Source organism: Hemicordylus capensis, chromosome 5 (assembly GCF_027244095.1).
Source record: "Hemicordylus capensis ecotype Gifberg chromosome 5, rHemCap1.1.pri, whole genome shotgun sequence".
Lineage (NCBI taxonomy): Eukaryota > Metazoa > Chordata > Lepidosauria > Squamata > Cordylidae > Hemicordylus > Hemicordylus capensis.
Window position 1 is genome coordinate 189,797,335 of NC_069661.1, and position 16,247 is coordinate 189,813,581.

General features: G+C 42.7%; 2 protein-coding genes across 4 annotated transcripts in view; one reads left to right on the forward strand and one right to left on the reverse strand.

Annotated features, from left to right (window-relative positions):
- LGR5 (leucine rich repeat containing G protein-coupled receptor 5) overlaps positions 1 to 16,247 on the forward strand; it is a 119,791-nt gene that overhangs the window by 9,975 nt on the left and 93,569 nt on the right. The gene's annotated exons all lie outside the window — the stretch shown is intronic.
- On the reverse strand, positions 2,497 to 3,123 carry LOC128328486 (mitotic spindle assembly checkpoint protein MAD2A-like). The gene has a single exon (XM_053258523.1). The coding sequence runs from the start codon at positions 3,085 to 3,087 to the stop codon at positions 2,569 to 2,571; it is 519 nt and encodes a 172-aa protein (XP_053114498.1). The 5' UTR covers positions 3,088 to 3,123; the 3' UTR covers positions 2,497 to 2,568.

The following is a 16,247-nucleotide window of genomic DNA, read 5'->3' on the forward strand; positions in this document are numbered from 1 at the left end:
AGTCCAACATCCTGTTTCATACAGTGGCCCACCACATGCCGCTGGAAGCCTACAGACAGGAGTTGAGGGCATGCCCTTTCTCCTGCTGTTACTCCCCTGCAGCTGGTACTCAGAGGTACTCATCCTGCCTTTGAGGCTGGAGGTGGCCTATAGCCCTCCAACCAGTAGCCATTGATAGACCTGTCCTTTAAACCCTCTTAAAGCCACCCAGTTTGTTGGCTGTCACCACATCTTGTGGCAGAGAATTCCACAAGTTGATTATGCATTGTGTGAAAAAGAAATTTCACGGGATGACCCCTAGCCCTAGTGTTATATGAGAGGGAGAAGAATTTATCTCTGTCCACTTTCTCCACAACATGCATGATTTTATAGACCTCTACCATGTCTCCCTGCAGTTGTCTTTTTTCTAAACTAAATAGCCCCTGGTGTTGTAGCCTTGCCTCATAAGAAAGGTGCTCTAGGCTCCTGATCATCTTTATTGCCCTATTCTTCACCTTTTCCAATTCTACAATGTCCTTTTTAGATGTGGTGACCAGAATTGTACGCAGTACTCCAGGTGTGGCTGCACCATAGTTTCTTATAAGGGCATTATAATATTATCTGTTTTATTTTCAGTCGCCTTCCTAATGATCCCTAGCATGGAATTGGCCTTTTTCACAGATGCTGCACATTGAGTCGACACTTTCAATTAGCTGTCCACCATGACCCCAAGATTCCTCTCTTGGTCAGTCACCGACAGCTTAGATCCCATCAACCTATATTTGAAGTTGGGTGTTTTTGTCCCAATGTGCATCACTTTACACTTGCCTACTTGAACCGCATTTGCCATTTTGTTGCCCACTCCCCCAGTTTGGAGAGATCCTTTTGGAGCTCCTCACAAACAGTTTTGGATTTTACTACCTGAAAGAGTTTGGTATCATCTGCAAATTTGGCAACCTCACTGCTTACCCCTACTTCTAGATCATTTATGAATAAATTAAAAAGCACTGGTCCCAGTACAGATCCCTGGGGGACCCCACTTCTTACTTCCCTTCATTGTGAAAACTCTCCATTTATCCCTAACCTCTGTTTTCTGTCTTTCAGCCAGTTAGCAATCCATACATGTACTTGTCCCCTTATCCCATGACTGCTAAGTTTTCTCGGGAGTCTTTGATGAGGAACTTTGTTGGAAGCTTTTTAGAAGTGCAGGTATACTATCTCAGCTGGATCACCTTTATCCACACACTTTTTGACACTCTCAAAGAACTCCAAAAGGTTCATGAGGCATGATTTACCTTTGGAGAAGCCATGCTGGTTCTTTCCCAGCAGGGCCTGTTCTTCTATGTGCTTTACAATTCTATCCTTGAGGATGCTTTCCATCAGTTTGCCTGGAACAGATGTTAAGCCTGGCCTGTACTTTCCTGGATCGCCCCTGGATCCCTTTTCGAAAATCGGTGTTACATTTGCTACTTTCCAGTCCTCCAGTACAGAGCCTGTTTGCAGGGATAAGTTATATATTATAGCAAGGAGGTCGGCAATTTCACATTTGAGTTCTTTGAGGACTCTTGGATGGATGCCATCCAGCCCTGGTGATTTGTTAGTTTTCAGTCTTTCCAGACAGTTTAGAACATCATCTCTTGTCATGTTAAACTTTTATTCTACAAAAAGACAAACAATTAAAAGAGACATGACATACACGTTACAGCTTCTGTTTTGTAGAGACCAGTATGAGAATTCAGCTGCATGTTAAAAGATTTAAGAATTCTTGGCAAAGTAGCAGCAGTATAATTTCTAACATCAGATTTGATGTTTGGTATTCTAGAACTGTGTTTCATTCTGGGGAAGTTTTATTATATGATCCAGGTGGAAAATCATAGGTGTTTTCAGAATATAACTGAAGATGGCTTAGTTTTAAAAATAAGTAAGGGACAGCACTGATTGCCAGATTGCTTTTTTGCCATTGTCATTCAAACTGGACCATAATAGAGTAAGGCTATGCACACAACCAGGTGCTGAACTTATCTTCCCCGACAATCCTCTCATGCTGTTGGGATGTGCGGATTGCGCTCCCACACGATCCAAGCAGCACAGATCTCCAGATCCTGGGACGATGCTTGCCTCCGATATCCCACAATGCACTGCACAATGTGCACGGTGCATTGGAGGTTTCCCCCAGGAGCCCGGTGCTCTAGGCTCCCAACTCTGTGCGCAGCCTGAGCACCCACATGACCCTGGTGCCGGGGTTAAGGGTGCACTTCATGCCCTTAACCCTGGCAAAAGGCCAGGGTTAAAAGGTTAGGTGGGCGGGCAGCGCTGGGATCGGCCCCGATCCCAGCGCTTCACACAAATAGCCTGACCCAGGTTGTGCTGCCCTAGCCTGGGTTAGGCTGCTCTTGTGAATAGCCATAGTGCAAGGATCTATTCTGAATGTAATTATGGTTGGATAAAGTTAAGACAGACTTATGTACAATAGTGCTGGTATTTGTCCAGTCAAGGAAGTGCATCCTTTTTGTAGGCTACCACACTGTTGACTTTGTGAATAGTAGTTGTGAAGGAACAAAGACGGACTTCTTCAGAACTAGCAATGAACTATGGGCCCGACTCTTCCCACTTGTCTGGAACTTCCAAGTCTTTGTCTGTGAAAATTAGTAAGTCAAATGCACAGGTAGTTTCCAACAAAGGAAGAAATGTCACTGTAGCTGTTATTTGTCTGATAACAGATTTAATTCCATCCTGTATAGCTTTCTGTGATTTCTCTCTTGGTGCATTTTCTTCCTTTGCAGTTTTGTCACATTCAATATCAAATTGCCACCTTTCAAGAACTTCACTGGTTTCCTTACTGGAGATCACCACCACTAGTCCCTGAACTAGGCACTCATAGAGCCATTCTTTTAGCTGTCCCACCACATTGTTCAGATAGTTTTTAAGTTCCACATCTGCAGTTACAAGCATAGTGAGTCCATATTTCTGAACATGTGTAAAGGTTTCAGCAGGATAGATCCCACGTTGGTATAAAATACTGTTGATGCCATATGAGAAGAACTCCGTCACAAACTCGGCGCTGCCCCCCAGGGTGATGCCCTGCTCCCGGCTCTGCTGCTTCGCCATAGGGAAGAGAGGAGGAGACGATAGCGCGGAGGCCCAGCCGAGGAGGAACCTCAAAGTCTCTTTATTTCCTTGCCTGGCGGAATTCCCACCACCGGATTCAAACTCCAGCTCCACCTCCCTTGGTGATTTGCTAGTTTTCTGTTTTTCCAGACAGTTTAGAACATAATCTCTTGTCACTTCTATCTGATTCAGTTCTTTAGCCTCCATCTCCAAAAGGTCTGTTTCAGAAACAGGTGTATGCTCAGTATCCTCTGCCGTGAAGACGGAGGCAAAGGACTCATTTAGCTTCTCTGCAACCGCCGTATCCTCCTTAATAATCCCTTTCACTCCCTCATTGTCCAACCACCTCCCTGGCATGTTTCCTGCTTCTGATGTTTTTATTATTCCCCTTGATGCTTTTAGCTAAATGTTCCTTAAACTCTCTTTTTGCCTCCCTTATTGCATTTATTTTGCCAGAGTTGGTGTTCCTTTATGTTCTCTTCATTTGGACAGGCCTTCCAGTTTCGGAAGGAAATCTTCTTCCCTTTTATGGCTTCCTTGACATCACCTGTTAGCCATGCTGGCATCCTCCTGGATTTAGTGGTACCTTTCCTCCTTTTGGGTATACAATCTAACTGGGCTTCTAGTATTGTGGTTTTGAGTAAACTCCATGCATTCTGGAGCAAAGTGACTCTCCTGATTTTCCCTTTCAGCTTTCTTTTCACCATATTCCTCATTTTGGAGAAGTTTCCTCTTCTGAAATACAAATTGCCTGTGTTAGACTTCCTTGGTGATTCTCTCCCCACATGTATGCTGAATTTGATCGCACTATGCTCACTATTCCCTAAAAGGTTGATGACACTGACATCACACACCAGGTCCTGGGTACCACACAGGATTAAGTCCAAGGTCACAATTTCTCTAGTTGGTTCCAAGACCAACTGTTCTAGGGCACAGTCATTCAACGTACAGTATCTAGAAATTTGACCTCTTTGTCATTACCTGACTGTGAATTTACCCAGTCTGTGTGGGTAATCCCATTATTACTGCCCTGCCTCTCCTTGACACCTCTCTGATTTCCTCTTGCAACTCGAAGTCACTGTCAGCGTTTTGATCCAGAGGGCGATAGCACATCCCCAATAGCACATTTCCTTTCAGGCCTTGTGTTGTCACTCACAGGGTTTCTGTGGAGGACTCCGTTTTCTAGCTTGCTAAATTCTATGCCTTCTTTAACATACAGGTGAAACTCGGAAAATTAGAATATCGTGCAAAAGTCCATTAATTTCAGTAATGCAAATTAAAAGGTGAAACTGATATATGAGACAGACGCATTACATGCAAAGCGAGATAAGTCAAGCCTTAATTTGTTATAATTGTGATGATCATGGCGTACAGCTCATGAAAACCCCAAATCCACAATCCCAGAAAATTAGAATATTACATGGAACCAAGAAGACAAGGATTGTAGAATAGAACAATATCGGACCTCTGAAAAGTATACAGTGTACTGTGCTTGATTGGCCAGCAAACTCGCCTGACCTGAACCCCATAGAGAATCTATGGGGCATTGCCAAGAGAAGGATGAGAGACATGAGACCAAACAATGCAGAAGAGCTGAAGGCCGCTAATGAAGCATCCTGGTCTTCCATAACACCTCATCAGTGCCACAGGCTGATAGCATCCATGCCACGCCGCATTGAGGCAGTAATTGCTGCAAAAGGGGCCCAAACCAAGTACTGAATACATATGCATGCTTATACTTTTCAGAGGTCCGATATTGTTTTATTCTACAATCCTTGTCTTCTTGGTTCCATGTAATATTCTAATTTTCTGGGATTGTGGATTTGGGGTTTTCATGAGCTGTACGCCATGATCATCACAATTATAACAAATTAAGGCTTGACTTATCTTGCTTTGCATGTAATGCATCTGTCTCATATATCAGTTTCACCTTTTAATTTGCATTACTGAAATTAATGGACTTTTGCACGATATTCTAATTTTCCGAGTTTCACCTGTACAGTGCTACTCCACCTCTAAGGCACCCCTCCTTGTCCTTTCTATATTGTTTATATCCAGGGATAACAGTGTCCCACTGGTTCTTATTGTTCCACCATGTTTCTGTTATGCCAACTATATTTTTCTTTGTTAGCAACCAAGCACTCCACCTCACCCATCTTGGCTCGGAGGCTTCTGGCATTGGCATATAACCACCTATACTCTAAATCTCTCACCTGGTGTATGCTATCTTTCTTTTGACTCTTGGACCAGCTGGCACAGCCTTCTGTCTGCTCTTTATGTGGTTCTGCCCTGTCCCATTCTGTTTTATCTTAATCCTTTGCACCTTCACACTTTAAAGGATGGCATTTGCTGAACCAGATACTGCTCAGTTCCTGTCGGCTATTCCCCAGGGGTCATTTTAAAAGCTGCTCTGCAACCTTTTTGGTTTTAAGTGCCCAAAGTCTGGTTCCATCTTGGTTCAAATGCACCCCACCCCTTTTGTACAGGCCTTGCTTGCCCCAAAATGTATCCAAGTGCCAAACAAATCTAAACCCCTCCTCCTGGCACCAACGTCTCATCCACGCATTGAGACCCCTCAGCTCTGCCTGTCTCACTGTACCTGCATGTGGAACAGGTAGCATTTCTGAGAATGCTACCTTGGGGGTCCTGGACTTCAATACACTACTTATTAGGCTAAATTTGGCTTCCAGTACCTCTTGACTACATTTCCCCACATCATTGGTGCCAACGTGCACCCTCCCCTGCAGACTTTCTATCTTCATACTGGTTTTGTTGGCTGTTTACAGTATTTAGAGATAGTTTATTAGAAGGATAGGTCTCAGCTGTAATGGTCAGCTATTTAACTGTCCAAACAGCCTTACTCAAGAATATGAGGGACATATCAGTAATTATATGAGGAAGGAATTTGTACTTACCTTCTCTTCTCCACCGGGCTCCTTGTGATCACATTGAATTGAATTGTTTATTAGTCTATTATTGAGTCTAGTCACTTATTAGGTTGTGACTTACTGAGCATGTGAAGTTGCCTTGGTTCAGCTCATTGGTTCATCTAGTTCACTGTTGTCCACACAGACTTGACTGTAAGGCTGCTCTCATGAGCAGCCTAACCAAGGCTAGGGCAGCCCAGCCTGGGTTAGGCTGCTTGTGTGCAGTACCAGGATCGAAGTGGATCCCAGTGCTGCCGCTGCACCTAACCCACCAGGTACAGTTGTAGGGACACATAGGGACACCTCAATGGCACAGTTTGTGATGATGTCATCCACCCCGATCCAAGATGGCGGATGCATAAACTTTTGAGGCGCAAGTGGGCTAACTTGTGAACTGCCTAACCAATTAGAACCAAATTTGCTACAGTTGTAGGTACACATAGGGATGCCCAAATGGCATGGTGTGTGATGATGTCATTCACTCCTATTCATGATGGTAGCCGCATGAACATCTGAGGCACAAGCAGGCTAATTTGTGGACTGCCTAACCTATTTGAACCAAATTGGGTACACTTGGAGTGAGTGACACACACAGACACCTCAGTGGCATAGTCTGTGATGATGTCATCCACATCAATTCAAGATGGCGGACACACAAACTTTTGAGACACAAGTGGGATAACCTGTGAACCTCCTAACTGATTTGAACCAAACTTGCTGCAGCAGTAGGGACACATAGGGACACCTCAACAGCAAAGACTGTGATAAAGTTATCCACCTCAACTCAAGATGGCAGACACGTAAGCTTTGGAGGCACATGTGCACTAACTTGTGGACAGTCTAACAGATTTGAACCAAATTGGGTACAGCTGAATGGACACATAGGAATGCCCCAATGGTGTAATTTATGATGATGTCACCCACCCCGATCCAAGATGGTGGATGCATAAACCTTTGAGGCTCAAGTGCACTAACTTGAGGACTGTCTAACCAATTTGAATCAAATTTGGAACAGCTGTAGTGAATGACACACAGGGACATCTCAGTGGTGCTGTTTGTAATGACAACATCCACCCAATCCAAGATGGCATACACATGAACATTTGAGATGCAAGAGATCTAACTTGTGGACCTAGATTTGCACCAAATTTAGTCTAGATGTAGAGACAGTGAAAGGAATGTAGGCTGATTAGTTCTTATTAGAACAACTTGTAATATTTTGATTTGAGCAATAATTACAGCTCTGACATAGGTAGACAGGAGACAAAGCCTATAGTTTACTGGGGAGGGGGAGAAGCCATCTTGAATAAGGTTTTAAATAAATAAATAAATAAATAAATAAATAAATAAATCCCATTGCCCATATAAAGGAGTGCTCCAGGATATTATCTTTTTTGGATATTAACTTTTTTGCAATTAGTCTGAACTTTTTATGACTGTTCCCATTATGTTTTAGAATGAGTAATATATGTGTTATTGGTAGTTAACATACACATCATTTGCTAATGTTCAGTCTAGCTGTGGAGAGGAAGGAAGCAGATGAAAAGACATTTTACTTGTTCTCATAGACTCACATTTTGTCTTGTTTGAGGGTTAAAAAGAAAAGCAAACGCTTACCCTTTATAAAGAAAATCCTTTTATCATAAAATGCAAGTATAAAGTGCAAAGATATGTGTAATCTGATAATTCTGATAATTCAGACTAAGAAACTAAGTGAGAAAAGCAATCTAGAACTTGTGGAGGTGAATGAAGGGGTATTTCCAAACAGGATAGTATCGCCCTGTATTATCTCCCTTTAGATTGTGAGCCCTTTGGGGACAGGCAACCATCTTATTTTTATATTTCCCTATGTAAACCACTTTGGTTGAAGATCAGAACTTTGGTTGAAGATCAGTATATAAATATTTGTAGTAACAGTAGTAGTTGGCATCCTCATCTGTACACCGTCTGGGCTAGTTTTACAGTATCCTTAATTATATTTATAGGTAAAGGAGGACCTTGGTTTAAGGCCTTGTGGGTGGATTGTATAATAGTGTTATAAAAATCAGTTTAAAACCGGTTTTCCTTTGGTTTTGGCATATATTGACATATTTGAAAACATGCTAACAGGTTTTTAATGCTGAATCTCCTAATAGTTATTAGAATGCAACTAAAACAACTTTTACAATACTTGTCACTTCCCAGTTTGCTACACAGTGATAGAGGATAAATCTGTATGTTGTTTTCACTGGGTTGTATGCCTTTGAAGGGAGGGTTGAAAAGGCATTTTGCACACAATGCTCCTTTTTGTAGTGACTGCTCTTGGAAACGATATGTAAGCTGACAAGGAAAAAGGAAACTCTCTTTAAACTAGCAAAATACAAGGATCTGGCAGAGTGAAGGCACCTTCAGTTTGGCTTAGTATCTGGAGTGCAGAGGACAATTGGCCTGACAGAGGGAGCCCGACTCCAGCTGAGAACGCGTGCATGGAGGTGACCTTCCCAGTCAGTATGCCAGCAGAGATTAGACTTTCCTCAAGTGTTCCCTTGTTAACTCAGCCTTTTTCTTCAGTGCGGTTTGTCTTTCAAATGCTTACCATTAAAAACTGCAACCCAGATTTGGAGCAACTTGGAATGCTTGTATTCCCAGTGGCTCTTATCCACTCTTGTTTAAGGCAGTGATTTCAGTGTCACTTCCATTAAAAGCAATGGCTTTTACATCCAAGAAAATGGGCAGTGCAGGGATGGAGTGTTAATTGTTTACAGACATTTAAGATGATGTAGCGAATGCAGTTTGTTTATGCTTCCTGGTTGGTTTTAACTAACTTGTATAATTGGCTGAGATTCTGAGGCCAGTTTTAGTATGGCCAAATTGAGCAGAACTGTGTTGGCTTTTGATTAGTGTAACTGGGAGAAATTATAGTACTGATTTTGAAATACATAACATGGTTTATTTCAATGGCTTTAGAGGCAGAGGACCTGGTTCATAATTCTGCTGTGCCACACAAATTTGTAGAACTGTTACACAAATGATACTTCCTCTCTCCTCTTCAACTGCAGGCACAATTATGCAATATCTGATGTCACTGCTGTACAAGGGTGTTTGCTCCAGAGGGAGAGTGGGAGGGGCAAACACCTGCTCAGACAAGAAGTTTGCCCCTTCACCATGGGTGTCCCTCCATTCCTGTTTCAGAAACCTAACATGTAGGACACAGCTCATTCACCCATAAGTGCACTTTGCCCCTTCTGTGCCCCCTTTTCCTGGTATCACCACTGCTGCTGTGAGTGGTGGGAGCCAGGGGTATCACTATAACTGAAAAGAAGCTGGGGGGCCCAGGTCCACCCCTCTCTATTTTTTTCATTATCTCCCTCACTCCAAGGTGCCACTGGGGAGAGGGGTGAATATTGGACCCCTCTCCCCTAGCTATGCCCTTGGTGGGACCAATCACAACAGAACAGCCCCTGCAAAGTACTGCAGGCCACGGTGTGCTATTCCCTGACTAGGAACTGTTGCAACTGCTCTGATGCTTCACAGTAACAATGTCTGCATGGCAACAGAGTTTTGCAGTCTTTAGATCCTAGATATGCCTGCAGTTTGCTGGGGCTTAGCTCTTTATGCAATAAAGAGGAGGCAGGTTTGTAGATTCCATCTAGAGTGAGTAACTTCTGTCATCTTCTGCTGGTGAAAAGGAAAAGGCAAAGATCCACAGATTATGAATGAAACAAATGAAAACTTAAATAATTCATCCTTAAGAACAGTTGTGTGTCATTTTAACAGCCCATAATTATGGAACTATTTTAGTTGCCACAGTGGAAACAAAGGTTTATACTGCCACAGCAACTAAAACAAAACCATGTTCTTTTGCACTGTCTACTTTGCCCCCATTTACTAGAATATTAATATGACATGCAATACTTTCCCTAAAACTTCGCATACATAATATCGGTCATAGTTATAACAATGGCATAGTGAAGCCTAGTATTACCCCCATATTATATCTATGGGGCACAGAAATAGGGGCATCTAAAACAAACCGAGTGAATTCATAGGTTAGCTGAAATTTGAATCAGGTTTTTCCAGTTTAAAGTTCATGCTCATGTACTACACTAGCAGAAGGACTCTTGTACAGAATATCCAGTACAATCACAATGAAAACATTAAACCTCAGCTTTCAGTTCTATACTAATAGAAACTGAGTGTTTGTCTCTGCTGTCTAGGCTGCCTTGGTCGGCCTGACAGTGATCTTCAATTGGAAATTGTCGGAGGGAGTGTGACGCTGTTGGTCCTTTGGGATCTCTTACCAGCTTTTGATACTATCAAACATAGTATCCTTCTGGAGACCCTGCTTTGCAGTGGTTCCACTCCTACCTTTTGGGCAGATTCCAGATAGAATCACTTGGAGATACTTGCTCTTCAAAATGTGAACTTTTGTATGGCATCCCCCAGGGCTCCATATTGTCTCCAGTGCTCTTTAACATGTACATGAAACCGCTGGGAGAGATCATCAGGATATTCGGAGCAGGGTGTTATCAATATGCTGATGACACCCAAATCTATTTCTCCATGTCAACATCATCAGAAGACATAACCTCCCTAAATATCTGCAGGGGAGATACCATGATCATGAAGGTGGTTTTCCCAGGGTGAAGCTCATTCATTGCACTCCAGGTGTCCTGACCCCTGCAATTTCCCCAAATGCAGGAAACTCCACTGGGGGCAGTAATGGGCTGGATGAGGGATAACAAACTGAGACTGAATCCAGATAAGACGGAGGTACGTACTGTGAGGAGTCGGAACGTGGGAGACTATTTTGATCTGCCCATTCTTGATGGGGGTCATACTTTCCCAGAAGGAACAGGTACGCAGTCTGGGAGTGCTTCTGGATCCACACTTCTCCCTGGTATCCCAAGTTGAGGTGGTGGCCAGAGGTGCCTTCTAATAGCTTCAGCTAATACGCCAGCTGCATCATTTCTTGAGATGAACAACCTCAGAACAGTGGTACATTTGCTGGTCACCTCCAAACTTGACTACTGCAATGTGCCCTATGTGGGACTGCCTTGTATGTAGTCCGAAACCTGCAGTTGCTACAGAATGCGGCAGCCAGGTCGGTCTCTGGATCATCTCAAAGAGACCGTATTACTCCTATACTAAAAGAGCTATATTGGCTACTGATAAGTTTCCAGGCAAAATACAAGCTGCTATTTATAAGCTATAAAGCCCTAAACAGCTTAGGCCCTGGGTATTTAAGAGAACGTCTTTTTCTCCATGAACCCATCACCCATTGAGATCATTTGTAGAGGTCCATCTGCAGTTGCCAGAAGACATGAAGAAAAACGAGAAGCACCCGATCCAGATGCAAAAGAGGACACCAAAGTCCCACGGAGCTGTAAAATGTGTTTATTGACACCCAATGCGTATTGGCCAAATCTTTCTTCAGGGGCAAACTAGGACACAGAATAAAATATTATGAATATTTAAAATATGCAAACACTGAATTCTTGAAAAACAACAATGGAACAACCTAGTATAAAAACTATAATCATTATACACTTACATATTTTCCAGTAAAATCCTGTCACAAAAAACCCACTTCTTCAAAAACAAGTAAAAACCTGAGGAATAATTTAAAACAGAAACTTGGTTTTACAAAATCAATATTTCCAAAAGTAACAATTCTGAATTACAGCATATAGATACTTACATCCTTAGACTAGTCAATCTCCTAGACTAGATAAGCTCCTTAGACTAGATAAACTCATGGGAGGAAGATAGCAGTGAGTCTGCTCTAGGAATTTTGGCTAGTCTAACCGCCGCTGTTGGTTCTGTGCACAGCCCTAGTGCCAAATCTTTAAAGTCCTTCATGGCCTAATGGCGCAGCGGGGAAATGCTTGATGAACAAGCAGAAGGTTGCCGGTTTGAATCCCCACTGGTACTATATCAGACAGCAGCGATATAGGAAGATTCTCAAAGGCATCATGTCATACTGCGCAGGAGGAGGCAATGGTAAACGCCTTCTGTATTCTACCAAAAGAAAACCACAGGGCTCTGTGGGCTCCAGGAGTCTAAGTCAACTTATTACCTATGCAGCTGTTAAAGCACAACATCTTTGCCAGGGGGGAAAAGAGGGGCAAATATAATTTTTGCTCGTGCCCCAGCATTTACTGCTGCTTTTACAAATGCTCTTGATTCCAAACTGTTAGCCTAAGAAGAAAAATATGGCCTTCTGCAAGCTTAAAGGTTCTTATCAAGCTTATAAATCCACCATAAATCCCTATTCTGATGTAGGGTGTGGGCTGCCCATTAAAGAAGAAGATGGCAGGCTATATGTTTTATACCACCAAATGTAAGGAATATCAACTAAGCAATTCTCTGACTTCAATTACAATAGAGGGGAAGGAAGTGTTTCTGATTTTTAAAATAACTGAACTGGTTAAGTTACTTGGCTTGCAGCATTTATACAGTCTGGGTTTTTTTGTCAGTATTATTCCCAGGCTCATTCTTTATGAACTATTAGATTCTCTGTTCTTCAACCCAGTATGTCTATGTCTCCCTCTTAAATGAAGGAAGATTGAAGATGTGAAGCTCCTATGTACTTATTTTGTTGTTTCTGATACCATTGTGCTGCATCAAAATCCATTTGTTTTGTTGGAAACACTCTTGGCATATAACAGAATGATTTTTTTTTTAAAGAAAGCAAACCTTTCCTTAGTAAGGAGTCTTCCTTTTTAGAGACTGAGATTATTTCATTCATTCATTCATTCATTCGATTTCTATACTTCCCATCCAAAAATGACTCAGGGTGGTTTACAGAGAGAAATAATAAATAAGATAAGATGGATCCCTGTCCCCAGAGGGCTCACAATCTAAAAAGAAACATAAGATGGACACCAGCAACGGTCACTGGAGGTACTGTGCTGGGGGTGGATAGGGCCAGTTACTCTCCCCCTGCTAAATAAAGAGAATCACCACGATAAAAGGTGCCTCTTTGTGAAGTTAGCAGGGGTTATAGAGATTAGCTATAAGAAATAAGGCTTAGATAATCCACTAACATTAGCTTTGGGGAGTGTTGTGTTTCATTACAGGTAAGGAAAATTGTCCAACCATCCCCCCAAGGGGAAAAAATGAGGTTCATATCTTATGCCAGTGTTCTTCGCTGTAAGGTTCAGCAGCCATTGGTGACCCCCATCAATCCTAAGTGCCGCTCCCTGACTAATTGCATTAGTCAGGATTTATCTGAATAATAATTGGGTATCGGACCTGTGTGAAACTTTAGCCAAAGCTGAATACTCTGCATCATCCCCTGACACCATGAAGAGGTGACTGTTCCCATAGTGTAGCGCTATGCCTTGCCCAATGCAAGGGGGACTTCTTTAAGGAAAATGGAGTCCGCTTGAGCCCCTGTACCATCTTGGAAGGCATGTACAGATGCTGGAAAGTGTAGCTCTTCCCAGCACTTCCCCAACAGAGATCTTAAGAGAGGGCTCCATCTCTCTTAAAGGGCCCTTCCAGCACTGAGAAAAATAAAGCACTGTGCGTAGATCAGCACAGTGGGCAGTGGCTCTCACATTGAAGGGTTGTGGGGGTTTTTTGCCAAAGTGGTCCCCACTTAAAAAATAGTAGATCACTATCTTATAATAGTTCTTATTAACCTAGTGTGTCTGACATAGATGTAGCTTCTACATTAAGCCAATTTAGTGACTGTAAAAGACTCTTCCAGAAGGGGGAAGAAGCACATTCTTTTTCACCAGCCAAAAGCCATATGTTAAAGACATCTTTTCCATTTACTGTTTTCCTCTAAATTTCTATCCACTGTCTAAGACCACCCAGGAATATCTTTACAGTCTGTTAACTCTGTATTGTTGGAAGGGTAGTAGTTATGTGCTAAAAGGGTATGATCAACTGATGAAGAAAAATAATTGTCTATATTTTGTGCAACTCTGATGAGTTTTTACGTAAAAGATTTTGTTGTCTTGTTGCAGAAATCTGGATCTGCAGCTTTACTATAGATCAAATGTTAGGGTCCTTGTATCTGTTTTAATATTGCCACGGGTATTTTAAAAAGTCCTGTTCTTAAATTGCACCACTGGTGCTATTAGATGTACTACCTTTAGTATGAAACATTTTAGAGGATTTATCCTACGCATGAGCATAGGAACCCTGTAAGACAAGCTTGTAATCCCATTGTGCACTGGAGAAACTAAGGCTGAGACAGTGACTTGACTTGTCCAGGGCACCTCATAAGCCCGTGGCTTAGTTTACAGTTTGAACCCAGCTCTCTCATGTGCAAGCACCTTATCTGTTGAACCACTTTGATTTAGGGCCTGTCACACCCTCGCTCTCAGATAGTGAGGAGGAAGGGGAAGCTGACAGCCCTTCAGCTGATGCAGGGGTGCCTGAGGGGCAGAGCCCGGCTGTCAGTTCCCAAGAGACAGCTGAGGCAGGTCCGGCTGATGTTTCAGAGCAGGCACAGCAGTCTGAGGCAGCAGAGACAGAGACAGACAAACCGGAAGATGAGCTATGCAGGCAACCCCCACTGACTCCACAGCAGCGGCATGTCGCAAGATGAAGGGCACAGCTGGAAACTATCAGAAGAAGTAAATGCCTCTTGCAGAGGACTGATAAGCCTTGAATCCCTGCCAACTGAGAGTTATCAGCTTGGACTATAAAGCACGTCTTCAGCTTTCAGTTAACCGCTGGAAGACAACGTTTTGTCATCCCTCGTGTCGACAGCTTTCAGCCACGAGCCAGATAGAGAGAATTATTTCCAAGCTGTGTTTCACTGCTGCAGCCCAGTTTGTATTGTGAACTATCTTCCTGGACTTCCCTTCTGGGTGGCCAGATTGCTGACAGGGCCTAAGAGAACACCTTCTTTATCATGAACCCCACTACCAATTAAGATCATTGGGGAGTTTCATCTTCAGTTACCACTGGCTTGTCTGGTGGTGACTCAGCACAGAGCCTTTTCTGTAGTTGCCCAGGGGCTGTGTCATGAACTCCCTGTTGAAGTTAGAGCTGCACCATCTCTGATGGCCTTCAGAAGAGCATTGAGGACCCCCCTGTTCAGTCAGGCTTTTAGTTGAATTGTAAATTTGATTTTGATTTTAAACATCTGTTTTTAACTGATGATTTTAATGTTTATAGTTGTTTTGAACGAGTTGTAAACTACTATGAGACACTTATGTTTGGCGCAATATAAATGCATTAAATAAATAAAGGATCCCATGATCCTTTGAGCCCATGGCGGCAGTGGTTTTCAGTTCTTTCTTCAGTTGTGCTGCTAGAGAGGCTGAACCAGTCGTGCAGTTGTGTATTGGCACTGGTGGCCAGCCGGTGTCCAACAGGTTTCATTTGGATTCAAAGACAGTAAGCTCAAACCAGTGTAAATGCCAAAGAGGTTTTATTAGACACAGCTGAATAATGGTTTAAAGAGGATTAAAAAACAAAAGATAAAGCATACGTCCCTGATCTGACAAGATCTTTTTCATCGGGTTGCCCCCTGGACGACGAAAGGGCGTGGCCCTTGCCAGCTGGTGCGTAGCACCTTCCCGGATCTCAGTTAACGCTGAAGCTCCAGATTACTATGGTGTCTGTGTGCCTTTCTTATACTGTTAAAATTCTCACAAGCGTCATCAAGAAAGGGGCTGTGGGGCCCCCGATCAGTAGCCCGCGTGAGAGACCAAGGCACTCGGCCAGCAGCCAAGTACATTTCACTCCCAGGCAGTACATCTTCCCATCCTCTCTGCTCCAGGTGGATAATTAGCATGTATGTTTTAAGTAAACCTTATCCAGACCTAGCTGTACTAATTGGCATAGTAATATAAACTCAAAATATGGATACAGGAATGCAGTTGGTTACACAGTTTTCAATACAAAACAGGAGTACAGGGTTATTGAGTTTAAAGCTAGAGAGGCCTAAAATGAATCCTTTAAATACATGGATATAAGCAGTGTATAGAAGTTTACATGTGCAGAGGGTAAAAGTGGATCACACCACTAGGCCTCCTCGCCATATCTTCCGCAGTGCCCCTACAAGTTGTGACATCGTGGGCTGAATTTTGGCTTGCTGCTGCAGACCACTTTGCTGGATTAGCAGCAGTGTGCCAAAAATTGAGCAATTCAGCTACTAGTTCTAAATATTTTTGTTTCATCATTGTTTCTCCTTACAATATATATCTATGGACTCTGTAATTTTATCTTTTATACTGATGAAGTGTTGGTCAGTGTGATTTCTAAAATTGTGTCATATTTCATTTC